The sequence below is a fragment of the Arvicola amphibius genome, chromosome 8 (genome assembly GCF_903992535.2).
Source record: "Arvicola amphibius chromosome 8, mArvAmp1.2, whole genome shotgun sequence".
NCBI lineage: Eukaryota > Metazoa > Chordata > Mammalia > Rodentia > Cricetidae > Arvicola > Arvicola amphibius.
Window position 1 is genome coordinate 98,674,285 of NC_052054.1, and position 15,935 is coordinate 98,690,219.

The 15,935-nt window shown below is 51.1% G+C and overlaps 1 protein-coding gene across 1 annotated transcript in view; it reads right to left on the minus strand.

Annotated features, from left to right (window-relative positions):
- Positions 1 to 15,935, minus strand: part of Crocc2 (ciliary rootlet coiled-coil, rootletin family member 2) — a 61,885-nt gene that overhangs the window by 29,796 nt on the left and 16,154 nt on the right. The window contains exons 6-17 of the mRNA XM_038340768.1: positions 13,097 to 13,200; positions 12,349 to 12,546; positions 11,916 to 12,012; positions 11,752 to 11,841; positions 11,408 to 11,614; positions 10,977 to 11,176; positions 9,199 to 9,381; positions 8,739 to 8,883; positions 8,335 to 8,481; positions 7,833 to 8,063; positions 3,272 to 3,465; positions 341 to 468 (exon numbers count right to left, since the gene is read on the minus strand). Coding sequence (XP_038196696.1) covers positions 341 to 468; positions 3,272 to 3,465; positions 7,833 to 8,063; positions 8,335 to 8,481; positions 8,739 to 8,883; positions 9,199 to 9,381; positions 10,977 to 11,176; positions 11,408 to 11,614; positions 11,752 to 11,841; positions 11,916 to 12,012; positions 12,349 to 12,546; positions 13,097 to 13,200 — 1,924 coding nt within the window. The remainder of the gene's footprint in view (positions 1 to 340; positions 469 to 3,271; positions 3,466 to 7,832; positions 8,064 to 8,334; positions 8,482 to 8,738; positions 8,884 to 9,198; positions 9,382 to 10,976; positions 11,177 to 11,407; positions 11,615 to 11,751; positions 11,842 to 11,915; positions 12,013 to 12,348; positions 12,547 to 13,096; positions 13,201 to 15,935) is intronic.

Genomic DNA, 15,935 nt, shown 5'->3' on the forward strand with positions numbered 1-15,935 from the left:
AAGTCACCCACTTAAGAGGTGGCTGCCTGCTCTGCTAGCACATGGTGGGCAGGCCAAGCGGGGACACAAACACTGGAACAGGGTGCCAGGCAGGAAGCCACTATACCATCCCTGTGATGGCACCTCAGGTCTGAGCTCAGAGTCGGCCACAGAGCAGGATGGGCCAGGTGCCCCCGTACATCCCACACAAGCTCTAAGCCCTTGGGTCTCCCCTTACAAGGCCCAGGGAGGGAGAACAGCACTTATAGGGACTGAGTTCACCCCGACAGTGACTTGGGAGTCAGGGCAAAGAGGGTCCACCCACTGCCGCACCTTGCAAAGCCCTGTGAGTGAGCCGCACCTTGCAAAGCCCTGTGAGTGAGCCGAGCAGCCTGGGCCTCTCTTTCTAGTTGCTCCTGCTGGGCCTGCAGCTGTGTTACCAGCTGCTGAGCCTCAAAGAGGCTGTTCTCCAGAGAGTCCCTCTCGGCCCTGTGGAGAAGCATCAGAGAGCAGGCACGTCACCCACGTGGTCCCGAGGTGTCTCATAGTTTGAACATGTAAGAATCGGTTGCACTTTACACAAAAACATGTTTTGGGCCAAATTAAAAAAAAAAAACCACCAAATTCAGAAACAAAACAAAATAAACAAGTCATCGCATAATAACTCAGAACTGTAAAAATAGAACAGATGCGGAAGATATTTTAATCTTCTTAAGCCTGACACGAAAGCCACAATTAAAAAAAAAATAATAAAGAGGCCAACAGATCTGGATATACTTAAAGGAGGGAGGGGTGGTTTTCCATAGAAGATATTCCATAAATAAAGTTGGAAGGAAAGGGCAGGTAATGAAACCCATCACTTCATCTGCTAACTTAAGAAACTGATCTTTAAAAATTAAAGAAAGAACATGACAGGGGGTAGAATTGGGAGAAAAATCTGTATTTAGTATATAAACGTAGGGGTAAGAATCTATCCTATGTAAAGAGTTCTTGATAATCATTAACAAAGTCAGCAAAATGAGAAAAGTAACAGTTACAAAGAAAGCTTCAAATCAAGACAAAAGCACACGAAACGTACTTTACTGTACCATGAGAGAGCAGAGCCCAGGGAAATTCAAAGTACAGCCAGGCAGCATCATTAATCATACACCAGATTAGCAAAGGGCTACAGGCAACATGCCTGGCGGTAGCGCAGGAGTGGTGGGGAGACCAAGAGTGCTGACTTTACCCAGGGCAAGACAGGTTGCTCACCATGGCTTTACGCGGGGCGGGAGCTGGATTTGACTGCAATGCCAACAAATGGGAAACTGTTGTAGACATGGTGGTGCATCTAACGCATGGAGCATCACCCCCTTGTCAAGGGAGGGGTCAGTCACCCTCAGAACAACCAGCAGAACTAGAGTGTTGCAGGCAGTGTGATCCACTGTGGGAAATGCAGCCCAGATTTGAAGGCAGAGGCCACCATTCAGAGACACGTCTTGGAGCGAGGTGTCTTGACCCACAACAGTGCCCGCTTCTGGGGGTGGGGGTGGGGGTGGGGTAGCTGCCAACAGCTTGAATTCCTGACCGTCAGCTGACAGCGATGTGCCAGCCCAGAGCTACCAGCATGATTTGTCCCTGAGCTCTGGCGACACCACGAGCACCCCAATTCAATGTGCATCCTAATGCGACATCAAGGTGTGCTCTCAATGGGCAAGGGAGGCCACTGCCGTTGACCAGTCTGAGAGTTTCGCCACAGCTCCTGTGTTGTCTTGGAGCACACCAGAAGCCTGCCAGGCCCTCCCGATGTGTGAGGGAAAAGTTCTCTGGGCCCAGGCTACAAGCTCTAGAAACCTCACTGTCTGCCTTGCCATATCCTGCCCCTCTTGTTAACTACACATTTTCTACTCTACGAGGGGTTATGTCCTCTGCCAAGGTGTTCTTCTCAGCTGTGTATGGAGAACATCCTTCCTCTGGGCTGCCTTGAAGGCCCCTCCTAGAACTGTACGTGATCTCTGACCCTCTGGTGTCTGTCTGCTCACGACCTGGGAAACTGAGGGTGTGTCCAGTTTCTTTTCCCAGAGTCCCAAGAGCATCTCACTGTGGTTGAGCTCACGAGGGGAAGCCTGGTGTTACAAGGGGAAGGCATATGGGGAGTTGGTCAGCTGCACGGTGATGTACAGATGTATACATCACATATACAGACGTAAGCCTGGCCCATCTCGCTGATGAGCAGCCAGTACTCCGTGAATGGAGAGAGGTTTGGTTCAGGCAAGTCCCCAGTGGCCCTGCCACTAAAACCAGCCATCATGGTACACTGGTGGTTCTTCCGGGCTGCCATATGCATTAACTCTGGGTCCAGAGGTCAAGCCTGGAGCCAGGGGAGTGTGGGAGCGGGGCCCAACCCATGGAGAACTCTGACCAGGCTCATGGAAGTCAGGTTCACATTCTGGGTAGCAGTTTGTTCCCAGGGCTCAGGAACCGCTGTGCTCTTGTCCATCTGGGAAACCTCCCCTAAACTCGCCATTTGGATGTCTGCACCAGCCTTTATTCAGAAAGTTTGGTTCTGAGAAGCTGAAGATCTGGATCCCTCTAGTTCCCTATGGCCCTAGTTTCTGGAGTTCCCAGAGGAAACCAGCCCTCCATGGCTGAATAGTCTCTAGGGAGAGAAAGCACCAACCAGCCTTGGGTCCCTGCAGAGACTGTGGGTCCAGTCTAAGCCACCACTGTTCTTGCCTCCGTGTTCCCAACTCCAAGTTTTGTATGTTGTCCTGTTGGTTGTGGGCTTCCCTGACCTCCACTGTCAGGACCTTGGTTCCCTGGGTGGACGCTACTCCAGGCTGCACAGTTTTGTCTCTCTGGCTCCCAGGACTGTAAGGGAACAGCCACTGGACAGAAGTTCAGGCAGGCTCTCTTGCTACCTCTAGGTGTCTCCCTGGGAATGAAATCTCGGAGGTACTCAGCAGAGGAGGAGGGGAAAGATCTCTGAGGTCCTAGAAACTTCCAGACACAGCCAACCTGAAATCCTCATTCTTCAGGAAGAAATTGCATGTCTTTCTTTTACTGGTTTGAGCTGAGTTTCTGGTCTCACGGGGTTTCCCCTGTCTTCAGGAAGGAGACCCCATCTAATACTGAACCATCTCAAAGGCACAGTGCCTCCTTTCTGTACAACCCATAATATACCATAGGCTGAAAGCAGACATGCCTTGTCCTATGTTACTATGTCTATGTAGCACCCCTAAGTCATAAGCCCACGGGCTGTCTGAAGGCAGGATCACGAGAGGTATGCCCCGACTAGCGGTCTCACTGGTACCTCAGATCGGCTGCCTCCTTAGTCACAAGCTCACTATGTCTTTCCAGGGCTTCCTGCTTAGCCAGTAGTTGGGCCTGCTCCTCCGAAAGAGTGTTCTTCTTGTGAAGAGCTTCTTGCAGAACGTCCATCTGAGCCTCCTGATCCTGCAAGCTCTGTGCCAGCTGCTTCTCCAGGGCCTGTTTCTTGCAGGTGACCTAGGGGAGGAAGGAGGGACCGTGGGACAATGAAGAGAGTGAGCAAATGGGAAGAGGCTGTGGAAGGTGAGAAGGCACGGGAAGAGGAATGCGATGCAGAGTGGCATGGAGGTAACCGTAGAGAAGGTGGGTAGACATGAGAAGCATCAACACCCATCAAATCGCGTATGGACTTTCCAACAGAGGGAGCGGCCACTCTGAAACCTTGGTGCACTGTGACAGAACTGGGTGTTTCTAGGTGAGAGCCAACTGTCAATCTCAGAGGCAACCTTTGCTAGACTGTGAGTGCCCAGGGAGTTGGTCGTGTGATGTAGGGGTACAGACGCAGCACAGGGTGGAGCCTAGTGTTTCCACTAGGAACCTCAACAGAATCCAGACAAGACCTCTGGGAGCCTTAGAGCTGCAGAAGCAGCAGTGTCCAGAGCAGCGGGGCTCTTGGGACAGGGAACAGGCCCTTGGGCCTCTTCTCTCCTTGAGGCTTTTGCTGATTTGTAGTTTGGGTTGGGATGATTCTGAGGAATTCAGTTACCAAGAACACCCCAAGTCTTATTTGGTTCCATTGTCAAGAGGGCTTGACTCGAGTTGTAACTGTGAGTCAACTAAGGACCACTCCTGCAGAGTAGGAGGCAGGATCTAGCTCACGGAAATGGGTCACTAGGAACAGGCCACAGGGGGATCTTGTCCCTTTCGTCATTATTTCCTTGCTTCCTGACTTCTGTGACGTAAACTGTCACTACTGCTTTCTCTTTTCTGTCGTCCACATTTTTATGCCAACATGGTATTCCGTCTCAAAACTGGCCCAGAAATTTGAGCCCAATGACCATGGCCAGCACCCCCTGGAAATCAGGGTCCCAAGTGTAAGGCACTCTTAAATGTCCTTGTCATTCTTTTATTGCTATGAAGAGACACCACAACCAAGTCAACTCTTATAAAAGAAAGCATTTAATGGGGGCTTGCTTACAGTTCAGAAGCTTAGTCTAGTATCATCATGGCAGGCACATGTAGCACTGGAGAAGGAGCTGAGAGAACTGGAGAAAGAACTGATCCTCAGGCAGAGAGAGAGAGAGAGAGAGAGAGAGAGAGAGAGAGACTAGGCCTGCTGTGGGCTTTTGAAACTTCAAAGCCCGCCTTCAGTGACACACTTCCTCCAACAAGGCCACACCTCCTAATCCTTCTAATCCTTTCAAACAGTTCCACTCTTTAGCTACTAAGCATTCAAGCATATGAGTTTATGGAGGCCATTCTCATTCAAACCACCACAAGTAATATGTCAGATGCTTTGCCACAATGACAGGACAGTAACTCACCCAGCAAGGCAACCCAAACATGGGGGTCCCTTGAAACAGGGCCTGGTCAAGTGAAGATTAGCATGGAAGACAGCACGTGTTAGTTCCCACCCTACCCTGCCCACCTGTGCTTCTCACGCTCTGAGGATACCCGAGTCACCTGGAGGGTAACTGAAATCCATATTTCAAAGTCTTACTGAGGGAGTGTCTGACTCAGTGGCTCTTAGATGGACACAAGAACCTGCGTTGTTACATACATTGAGATCCACGAAATTGATATGAAATGGACTGAAGGCCTCAACCAAGGCCACATGAAAACACAGAAGGTGAACTTTTTGTCCTTAGGAAAACTGCAGGACATAGGAAATACTGATTGTAAGATAAAGAAAGCCTGGCCTGGTGGCTCATTCATATAATCCCAGCAGTTAGGGAGATTAAGGAAGGAGGGTTGCTACATTTGAGGCCAAGGTGGGCTACTTAGTGAGTTTCTGGCTACTGTCTCCAAACCAAACCAAAACAACAAGTCCACCACAACAAAACAGAGCAACGACTAAAAATGTAAAAGAAATTTGTCAAAGTTAAATCTTTATCTTCTTCAAAAATACCATTAAGAAAATTAAGCTGGGTGATGGTGCATACCTTTAATCCCAATACTTGGGAGGTAGAGGCAGGTGAATATCTGTGAGTTCAAGGCCAACCTGGTCTACAGAGTGAGTTCCAGGATATCCAGGGCTACACAGAGAAACCCTGTCTCAATAAACCAAAAATAAAAAAGAAAAGAAAAAGAAAAAAGAACAAGAAAATGGAAAGACAAGACACTAGCTGGAAAAAGCATTCACTGTACACCTGTCCAACAAAATACTTGTATCCATATATATGAAAAACTCCTACATAGACCAAAACACAAAATCTACATTTACAAAACATGCAAAATCCTAAAAAACACACAAATTCAACAGAAGCCTGAAAAATGTGCCCAAAACACCACTAGTTACCTTGGAAACAGGAATCAAAGCCTTAGCGTGTAGAATATCACACAGCGAAGAGCTTAAAAAGTCAAACGGATGATATCAAATGCTGACAAGGTCAAGGAGCAGCTGAAATGCTAGAGCCACTTCTGAATCAGCGCGCTCCTTCCCAATGACCCCCTCATTTGCACTCTTTGTATTTGCTCAAGAATACTGAGGAGTGAGTCAGTATACAGAGGTTTTCAGGAGCCTTATGTCTACCGCCCAAGCCAGAAATAGCACAGGTGTGCAGAAGCAGTGAGGAAGGAGATGTGTTTATACCTACCACAGTGTGTAGTTATGTGCAAAAGCAAAGAGCTATGTCACATGCACTTACATGGATGAGTCTTACAGGGGGTGTGGAGAGAGAGAACCTTGGTACAAGTGACCCACACAGCCAGTGCATAGTACTCCATATTGGACCAGAGGCTCCTGGGACTTTAGGCATTTGAGCAAGAACTGGGTGGCCTATGAGGGAAGCTTTTGGACTTGTGAGCATATTCTCTGTCTTGACTGGTCGTCCACAGGGCACACCATTGTCAAACTCATTGTCCTGTCTGTCACCAATACCGCACACTGATTATACCTTACCAAAAAAATGGGGAACATTATAAAAAGAAGGGCCTGAGAATGGGGAGAGGTCACACTGTCCCACATAAAACAAGGATTCCCAGATGTCACCAGAGGACTGAGACCCACCAGAGACACAGTTTCTGCACAAAATGTATTGTAAAAGACCAAAATGGCTTCAGACTCAGTCCACACTGAGTGATTCTCCTATAGCTCAGTGGGTGAAGAGTACTGTGGGATAATGGTCTTGTACCCCGTAAAGATTTGTCACTTGTATTGGTTTAATAAAATGCTGATTGACCAGTAGCCAGGCAGGAAGTATAGGCAGGGTGGTCAGACTAGGAGAATTCTGGGAAGGGGAAAGCCTCAGTCTGCAGTCACCAGCCAGATGCAGAGGAAGCAAGATAAGAATGCTGTACTGATAAAAGATAACAAGACACATGGCTAAACATAGACAAGAATTATGGGTTGATTTAAGTTGTAAGAGCTAGTTAATAATAATTAGTCTGAGCTAATAGGCCAAACAATTTATAATATAAGCTTCTGTATGTTTTGTTGGGGCTGAATGACTGCAGGACTGGGCAGGACAGAAACGTTTGTTTACACCTGAGTTCAACCCCAGAGCCAGTGTTGAAAAAAATCTGAGCACGGTGGTATGCTCTTGTAGTCCCAGCACTGAGGAGAGACCAAGGAATCCCCCATGGTCACTGATCAGCCTGTCTAGCTTAGTGAGCTCCGGACCAGCAAAAGATCCTCTCTCATGAACAAGGTGGAAGGGGCTGGAGAGTTGGCTTAGCTGTTAAGAGCACTGGCTGTTCTTCCAGAAGACCCTGGTTCGATTCCCAGCACCCAAATGGCAGTTGACAATTATCTATAACTCCAGTTCTAGGACACCCTCTTCTGGCCTCCACAGGCACTGCATGCAGGGAGTGCACACACACACACACACACACACACACACACACACACACACACACACGGGCAAAACCCTTAAACACTTTAAAATAAAAAAAATTAAAAAGAAAAAAACAAGATAGATTACATCTGAGGTTGTCTTTCTGACCATCACATGGAAATGCACTTATGAATGCACACACATGTGCATGTACACCTGTACATAAACATAAAACAAAACCTCCAACAACCAAAAGACAGAAACTAAACAAAAACACAGATGTTTAAATGATGAGTGGCAGGTGAGTTCAACTGTGAACACACAGACCAAGTCCCAGGGGCCAGGAGCAGAGCCCCATCCCAAACGTGGAGGACAGGTCTGACTCAAATCTCCCTTCTACAAACTCCCTTCCCCTGCTCACTGAAGCTCCCACAGGGATCGCATATGCTGCTGTTGGCTCCTCCATCCTGTAAGTCCTGATAACCTCAATTCAGGCCCCCAAGCTTGTGTACCCGGCTCTTCATTCCCTGAGCCCTCTCTCCACCCCTCTTTACAGGTACAACCAGCAATAGCAAGACAGATGTGTGACTGCTCACTGCCTGGTCTTACCTGGTCCACTTGCTCCCGAAGCTGGGCACTCTCCTGACCGAGCAGGGCCATCTGCCCCTCTAGATGTCCCTGCTTTTGCTCCAGGTGCCCACAAGTCTCCTGCAGACTTCTCCGCTCAGCCCTAAGGAGGCCTAGCTGCTGCTCTGTCTGTACCAGCTGCTCCCTGACATCAGCTTGCTCCTGCTCCAGAATCTTCTGCTGCTCCCGAAGCTGGTCCCGCTCCTGCTCCAGCTGCAGATCAGGTAGGAAGGCATTTAATCTCTGGACTGCACACCTCTAGTCCCCACAAGCCATGTAGGCCTTCCATGGAGATGCTGTGACCCCTGCTTCAGGACTGGCCAGCATCTGTGGTTAGGGTCTGCTTCCCATCTCCAGCACCCACCCTTGGAATGGTGGTCGCAGTCCAGGTAGGAAAGCGTTCTGAGGGATCCATGATAGAACAAGGCCACAGAGGAGGTTCAGGGGCACCTTGGGGAAACTGAGGCCTTGGCTCTTGCCTTACCTGAAGCACCAGATGGTTTAGGGTGTCTTTGTCCTGGGAAAGTCCTTCCACCAAGGTACTCATCTTGGCCAGTGAGTCCCGATGCTCTATGCCCTCCGACTTCAGCCGTGCCACCATCAGTTCCAAATCAGCATTGCTAGATTCAGCCTGCAAAGGCGTGGTGGTCACCCAGACTTAGCTCCAGGGAGAGGCTTCAGATTCTTCCCAGGAGAATTAAAGTTCTGACTAGAGTTGGTAACTGGTGGCCCAGGGAACATTCCCTAGAAGATGTTGCCAGAAGGGTTGGGAGGGCAAGGTGTCAAGAGTGAGGCTGGTATACAAAGGTGGTGACCAGGAGCCCTGGTAGTGGACCAGGCCGTGTGGGTAAGGACAAAGGCAAGAGCGATGTGTACTGGGGCACATACCCGGGCCAGGGCATCACGCAGGCTCTCCCTTTCAGATTCTATGATGTCTCTCTGCAGCTGCAATGAGCTTAGTGCCTCCCGGGCTGTGGCCAGCTCCTTCCTGAGCCCAGAGACCTTCTCTTCCAGTTGTTCCAGGCGGCCCTGACTGAAGCCCAGGGCCAGAAGGCAAAGTCAGTGGTCTCTTCAGAGATGTTCCCACAAGACTTATAAGCAGGGAAATTCTAACAAACCCCGTTAAGCCCAGGGAGCCCCAAAGCTGCATGGTGCTCCCCTTGAGAGCAGCCTTTGGCTATGTGTCTGGGTGAGGTATAAACATAGGAGGTTTATATACATAGGGCCAGGCATTGGGCTGATAGAGGTGTGGGGATATGGGTTGTGTGATACCCTGCCCCTGCCCCTGACGCGTTGTAGTCTCAGAGTCTAAGGGACCCTGCCGGCCTGCAGCCCCTCTAGGACCCACCTGGCCTCCAGCTCGCGCAGGCTCCGCTCACTCTGCTGAGTCAGCTCGGCTTTCTGCTCTGCCCGCAGCAAGAGGCTTCTCCGCAGTTCTGCATTTGTGACCTCCAGCTTCTGTGTCTCTGCATCCCGAATGTCTGCCTTTGCTCTTAGCTCCTTCATTGTTGTCTCCAGGGCCGCTTTCTCCCTGGGAGCAGAAGCAAAGGCAGAGGCCGCCTCGAGCCATGCTTCAGGGGGGAAGCCCCTGAGGCCATCAAGACTTACTGGAATGGGGAGGGTGGTCAGGGGTGAGTGGGTATGGATCAATAGGGAATGTGTCCGTAGAGGTTGGGGTGGGTGCAGATCCTCAGGGGTCTCAAAGGCAGATGGAGTTCAGGGAAGAACAGGAAGAGGAATTGACACTGTGACTCAAAGCCTCAGGCCCTCACTAGCTGGCTGAGATGACGTGACCACTGTCTGGCTAGACCAGCCTTGCCCTTCCTTTGCAGTTTAGGGTCCAGCTCTCTGCCACATAGGCCAACTCTGGGCAATCATCACAGACCTCTCTCTGCCACACAGGTAATGTCCACCCCATCCTTGCAAGCTTCTACCATAGAAGTGACACCTCCCTGGTCTACCCAATCTGTCCCTCAGCCCTCAGGTCTACATGCCTGTGGGCCCTGAAACCCCTGTGCAGTGGCCATGGAACTCTGGGTGCTCAGCCACGCTTCTCTTACCCTGTCCTCTGAATATCAGATCCCATTTCCTGAAGGTCATTTGGATCTGACACTGCATGGGCCTATTGTGTCCAGCTGATATCCTCCCAGCATGCCCCTTGCCGCTTCTGTTCTGCTCCAGCACCCCACAGTCACCCCATCCCACGTGGACTCTCGTGGCCTCTGCTTTTGGAGATGTGGATAGACCTCCTTCTGTGACATGGCCCTGCCTGCCCAATGGGCTCACCGAAGTCTGCCTAGAGAATGCCCCACATAGTTCTGCTCTGGGAGGGCCTCCCTGCTCTCTGTGAGCTTATTACTGCTGCCTTTGGATTTCGGCCGCTGGGTAAGGTTGCCCTGATCTGCCTACCCCTGTGCCCTCCTGCTCTGTGTCTCTCCAGGACGGACTGATTCATTCCCCTTTTGGGTGCCACAGCACCCAGAAAACGTGTAGTCTGCTTGGAGGAGCTGTGAAGGATGTGTGGTCTGTCCCCAAACCCTGCTCCCTGGGGCATTGTACATCTCCTTCAGGAAAGTTTCCAGGCTCATGGCTAATGCCCAGTTTTTGCTCAGCTTGCAGCCAATAGATCCCAGAGATTCCCTGTACACTCTGTGGCCCTGGTTCTTTCCAGCCCCAGGTCCTGTGTAGAAAGTAACCAGAACTCTATTGTAGCTGCAATGGAGCCATGGAAGCCACAGGGTATGTGGGGAGTGGGGTTCTTTTGGCCATGGTAAAGGGTCACCGGTAGAGAAAGGTCATCTAGAGGGGAATCTGGGGCAGGGGTGGTAGGAGAACAAAGGCTGCATGAGGCCAGAGCTTCTGGGAATAGGATATGGGCCTGGGCCTGCAGAGAGCTTAGAGCATGTGCAAATGGTGCTTTTGATGTTCAGGGAAGGGAAAGCCAGATCAGGTACAGTATAGGGGTCACAGAAGAGGGAGAGGAGCTACTCAGTCTAGGCAAAGAGGATGCAGAGTGAGGGGTAGCCTGATCACCAGAAGGTCTTCCTTGGAGATATGGCCTTTTTTTCTCGCTTTTCCTGTGAGAGCTCACAATACTGCCCCGTCCCACCCTGCCGCTCCCATCACCTTTCCAGGAGATGGACTGATGACTGGCAGTGCTGTGCCTCCTGCCTTTGGGCCTCCAGCTGTCCCAGGAGACCCTCATGCTCCTGTGCCCTATCCTGCAGAAGTCTCTGTGAGGCCCGCAGCTCCTGACGGTACCCAGACAGCTGCTCCCGGAGCCTGGCTGCCTCCTCCTGGGAGGACTCCAGCCTCAGACGCAGCTCCTGCCGGGGTAAAAGAACCCACAGTGAGCACCAACAGCCATCCAGAGCTCCTCAATTCTCTCAAAAAGGCCTCCTAACCCCTGAAGCCCCTTCCCAGGCTTTGGAGCTCAGGGGCAGGCTCTATGGAGACCTGGCCATCCCCATCACCCCCGGCACCAGGGCAAGTTGTGAAAAGTTCCATAAAGGTCAAGATTTGTGGCTCTGGTGACCCTGTGGACCATGGTCACATACCTGCTCCCTCTGCTGCCGCCTCTCAAGGGCTGCTTGCACAGCCTGAAGTGCAGAATCCAGGCCAACTGGAGAACTGCTCAGTGTTGGGGACATATGCCGGTGGGGTGACACAGAACGAGGGGGGCTTCTCAGTCGGCCCTGCACCTCCCTGACTTCACTGCTGCTGCTCCAGGTCAGCTCTGGACACATTGCATCTGACTGGGCCACCTTCAGGTCATACAGAGAGAGACAGGAGACGAGAGCACAGGGCCACCATTAAACAGTACCTTCTGGATGAGGATCAACTAAAATCAGTGCTCCCAGAGGCCTTCTGCATCCAGGAAGAACATCAGGCAAGACCATACCTCCTTGATGCTGACCAGGACATGTTGCAGGGCTTCAACCTCATCTGTCAGTTCATCTACCATCACTTGGCCCCCACTGCGCTGGGATTTCTGTGGACAGAGAGCCCTGAGCCGAGCAGACATGCCCCCATGGAAAAGCACCCCAATCTCCCATTCCCACAAACCAGTCTTTGGATGTCCGCCTTGAGTGTCAAGATGGATCTCTCTCCTTCTTCCTTCTGTTTAGAGAGCTTCTCTACCAACAGGGTCTGTTCTGAAAGTCTGAAGAGAGATGGGGTGATAATGAGGGGCCCTGAAGGTGCTGTGGGCCCATCAGGACTCCTCCCGATGGTACAGCCTCCACACAGTGCTAAGGCTAGACCTCAGTCCATGTCCTGATTGGATGCTTTCTCTGCTATAGAACTCTGATAACTCTTGCTATCTCGAAGCTCAGCGGTCATGGCTCATGCTCTCCTCTCACTCCGACTCAGATCTGCAACCCCCTGTCAGAATGCTGAGTGCCATTACCCGGAAAAACTGCAACCATTCTCTCCACTTCATCTTAAGTCCATGCCTCGTGGGCGTCCCTGCACTAACCAGCCAGAGCCCTGGGCCCACCTGGCTTGTAGCGCCACTTTCTCAGCTGCCCAGTGGCCCTGCATCTGCAGCATTTCCCTGGCCTGCTCCCTCAGCCGCTGCTCCAGGTCACGGGTCATGCTGCTGGCTGTCAGCTGCAGGTGGGAGTCGAGGCTCAGGCAGGCCACGTGCAAACGCTGGGCCGTCTGGGCCATGTCCGCCTGAACGTCAGCGAGACCCCTGGAAAATAAGAGTTGTACCTTGACTGAGCCTCATGACACTGCTGGGAGTTTAGGACCCAGGATGTTGCAAGCCAGACCTCAGAGGGAGGAGAGGCAGGTCACATGAACAATGACCATTTTCAGGAGAAGCCCTACTGTATGCTATGAATTGGCTTATATGTCATAGAATGGCGAGGATGGAGCCAAAGAAGAGTGAGCAGGCATGGGCCTGACCAGAAATGACAACTTTGAGTAAGACACTGGCCTCTGGGCCTTTATTTCCTCCTGTGTAAACGGGGGCATGATTACATTGAGGGTGACTGGGCATGCCTAGGATCCCCATGAAGTGTTCAGAAAGGCCTAGATGGATCTCTGAAACCATATGAAAGCCAGTGTCCACCCTCCCACACATGTGCCAATGCCCTGCCCTCCTTTCCCCTTCTCTTTTCCTCCCTCTCTCCTCCCCAGCTGTCCTCCTTCCCAGGGGGCAGCCAGAACCAGCACAATTGCAGCCCAGAAGGAACTGTGTCCTACCACTCGGGTGCCACGGGGTGGGCACTTCTGCTTACCTCTCAGTGGATGCCCGGAGCTCAGCCAGGTGTGTCTGCAGAGCTTTGGCTTGTCTCCACAGGGGGAGGATGTCCAGAGGCTCTCTCAGGCCCAACCTTTGGGTCTAATAATAAGAGGTTGCCTTTGCTCAGGCCACATCCCTTCCCTCTCCTACCACCTACTATAGGCTGCAAGGGGAATCTGTGTCACCTGTTAGGTATCCAAGCCTCATATCCATCCCACGGGCTTCCCAACGCCACATAGGAGACCCTTCCATGTCCTCCAAGAGAGGACTGTTCCCTGATCCTACCATGGCAGCAGGGAGTATTGTCCCACAGTAGAGGGCATGGCAGGGCTACTGAGAACCTGGTCTCCCCAGAACAGAAAGACTCCCCCAGGAACTGGTGCTGCCCTCTGAGTGAGGAGCTGTTCCCCTGTCCCCTTAGTGCCATGGTCTAATGCTAGGGGGTTCTACAAGATGTGCAGGACCCGTAACCTGCAGGGGCTAAGAAACTGGGCAAGAGCACCCAATAGAACCCTAGTGCAGCCAGCAGCAGAGAAGAAGAGGTGGCTGGTGATAATGAAGTGGCATGCCAATCATAACATGTGCCCACAGCCTTTAGGGAATAGTGGGGACCAGAAAGCTTGGGATCTATATGCTACCTTCCTATCATCATATCTCACTGTGTCCTGTATGCTGGCCTCTGGGACCCACCGGGTTCTCTGTATCAATTGCTCCGTTATAGCTCCTTGCAGGCCCCTGCATGATTTAGCTCAACCTAGAACTCTAGCATGGCTTTCATATGGACACTCTCCCTATGCCTGTCTAAAAGCCACACCTCTTTTTGTGTGAGGCCATTCCCGACTCTTCAGCAGACCCTGTGTCTGAGCCCTCTGTGGGTCCTGATGCCAGGACCATGTTTCTGTATACCTTGGCACCCAGCAAGGAATGCTTGATTGTGCTCTATTATATCCCAGAGATGAGACATACTGGCTCCTGTCTTATGGGAGCATGAAATTCTAGACCTTTCCTCTTCTTGACAAGGCTGAGTGGGCTAGCACGTGCAGTCAGGGGCAGGTGAGGAACCCGGCACCATGTAACTTCTTTCTAAAAGGAGCAACTTCAGCATTGGTTTCTGTACTCTGGGGAGCTGAGCAAAGTGGGGGTCTTCTCAAACATGTGGACATCCAAAGCTGCACTCAACACATTAAAGCTGAGTAGACCAGAGAACAAGAAGACCTCTGACGTGCCACAAGCACACGCTTACACTTTCATCCTGTTCTCATACTCCAGCACTCACATAGAGCCACAGACATGATTCACATGCACACAAACATACACCCATACAAACACCATACTCTAACACACTATACTCATACAGCTCCCGGAAACTCAAACACTCACATGTCCTTACACACCCAGATGTCATTCACCACAATGAGCTCCCCGTGCACACATACCATACTCCCACACATGCACATATACACAATACATTTATATCTTCACATATACAAGTCTTACACATACCATACACACAGGCTTACACGCACGCACACACACACACACACACACACACACACAGTCTTTCAGAGAAGCTGCCTGTCTAAAATGTTAGAGCAAATAAACAAAGGGAACAGCTCTTCCCTGTGCCTAGAACCACAGTGAAACATCATGTAGTCTAAATGCACACAACCTATGTTTTTACAAACGCAGAAGCCGAAAGAAAGCCTATTTCTGTGTGGCTCGAAGACTATTGGGGCCTCTAGGCCCCCATCAAAAGCAGTTGAAAATCCTTTCTGTAAAAATCCTGCATTCATCCCAGTTTCAAAGAATTTTCAGGAAGTTCCAAGGAGAATAACCAGCTCCCTGTTAGAGAATCAAAGATCACCAGTGACATAAGGAGACAACACAGAAGTCAGCAGAAACAATAAGCTCAGACTCGGGCGAGGGCAGGTGGTGGAGCATCAGACACCAAGCACAACATAGCTGGGATCCACACCAGCCAGGGAGGGGATATTTACAAAAGACTCAGTCTATTCGCCTGAAGATGAAAAGTCTGCTGCTTGCATTTCAAGTCACGGAGGCAGAGCCCAGGGCTATTGAAAGTTAGGAGGGACAGTGATGAGCAAGAACGTGGGTCTGAAGAAATTAGCCTGGCTCAGGGAAAAAGAGGCAAAGTAACTCAGAATGATTCTGAGCACTAGAGATGGTGTAAGATTGACACAGACCCCTTGTTGGCACGAGAGGAGGGGGAGGTGGACATAGGTAATACTGAAAGGGTTAACGGTCCTTTCTGGGCATGAGGAAAGACAGAGGCTGGATAAGCCTTAAGCAGAATAAACAGGAAGAACCCACACTGGGGTGTGTCATAGAAAGCTGCAGCCTGCCAAAGTCAAAACGAGGTGGGAGAAGTCGCCCGAGCAAGGAGACCAACAGTCTCGTGTCGAGTTAGGGTCAGGGGAGGCCACAGCCTTGTTGGCAGCAGCAAAAAGTCCAGAGGCAGAGCCCTTCACAGGCCTGAGAGGAAGGACCTGACCCATAACGAGCAAAGTCAAGGTGACTGTGGACACTGCTTGTATAACATGGTTTGGTGGAAGCCACTCAGGTGGGTGGCATGAACCACACCCAGATACATAATGTGGGCAGGGCAATGGCTGTCATCTGCTCAGACTTCCTGGAATGGCAGACCCGGCTCTCTGGTGCCTCCTCCTCATACCTTAACTGTCACGGATATCCTCCTGTCTCCTGCAGAAGTGGTGACAGCAGATGTGTCAACTGTAGTTGCTGCCAGGAATGACAGGTGTGGGACAGGGGCGGGGGCCTCTATGGCTGCCTTTCCTGACCTCTGAGGGCAGGGC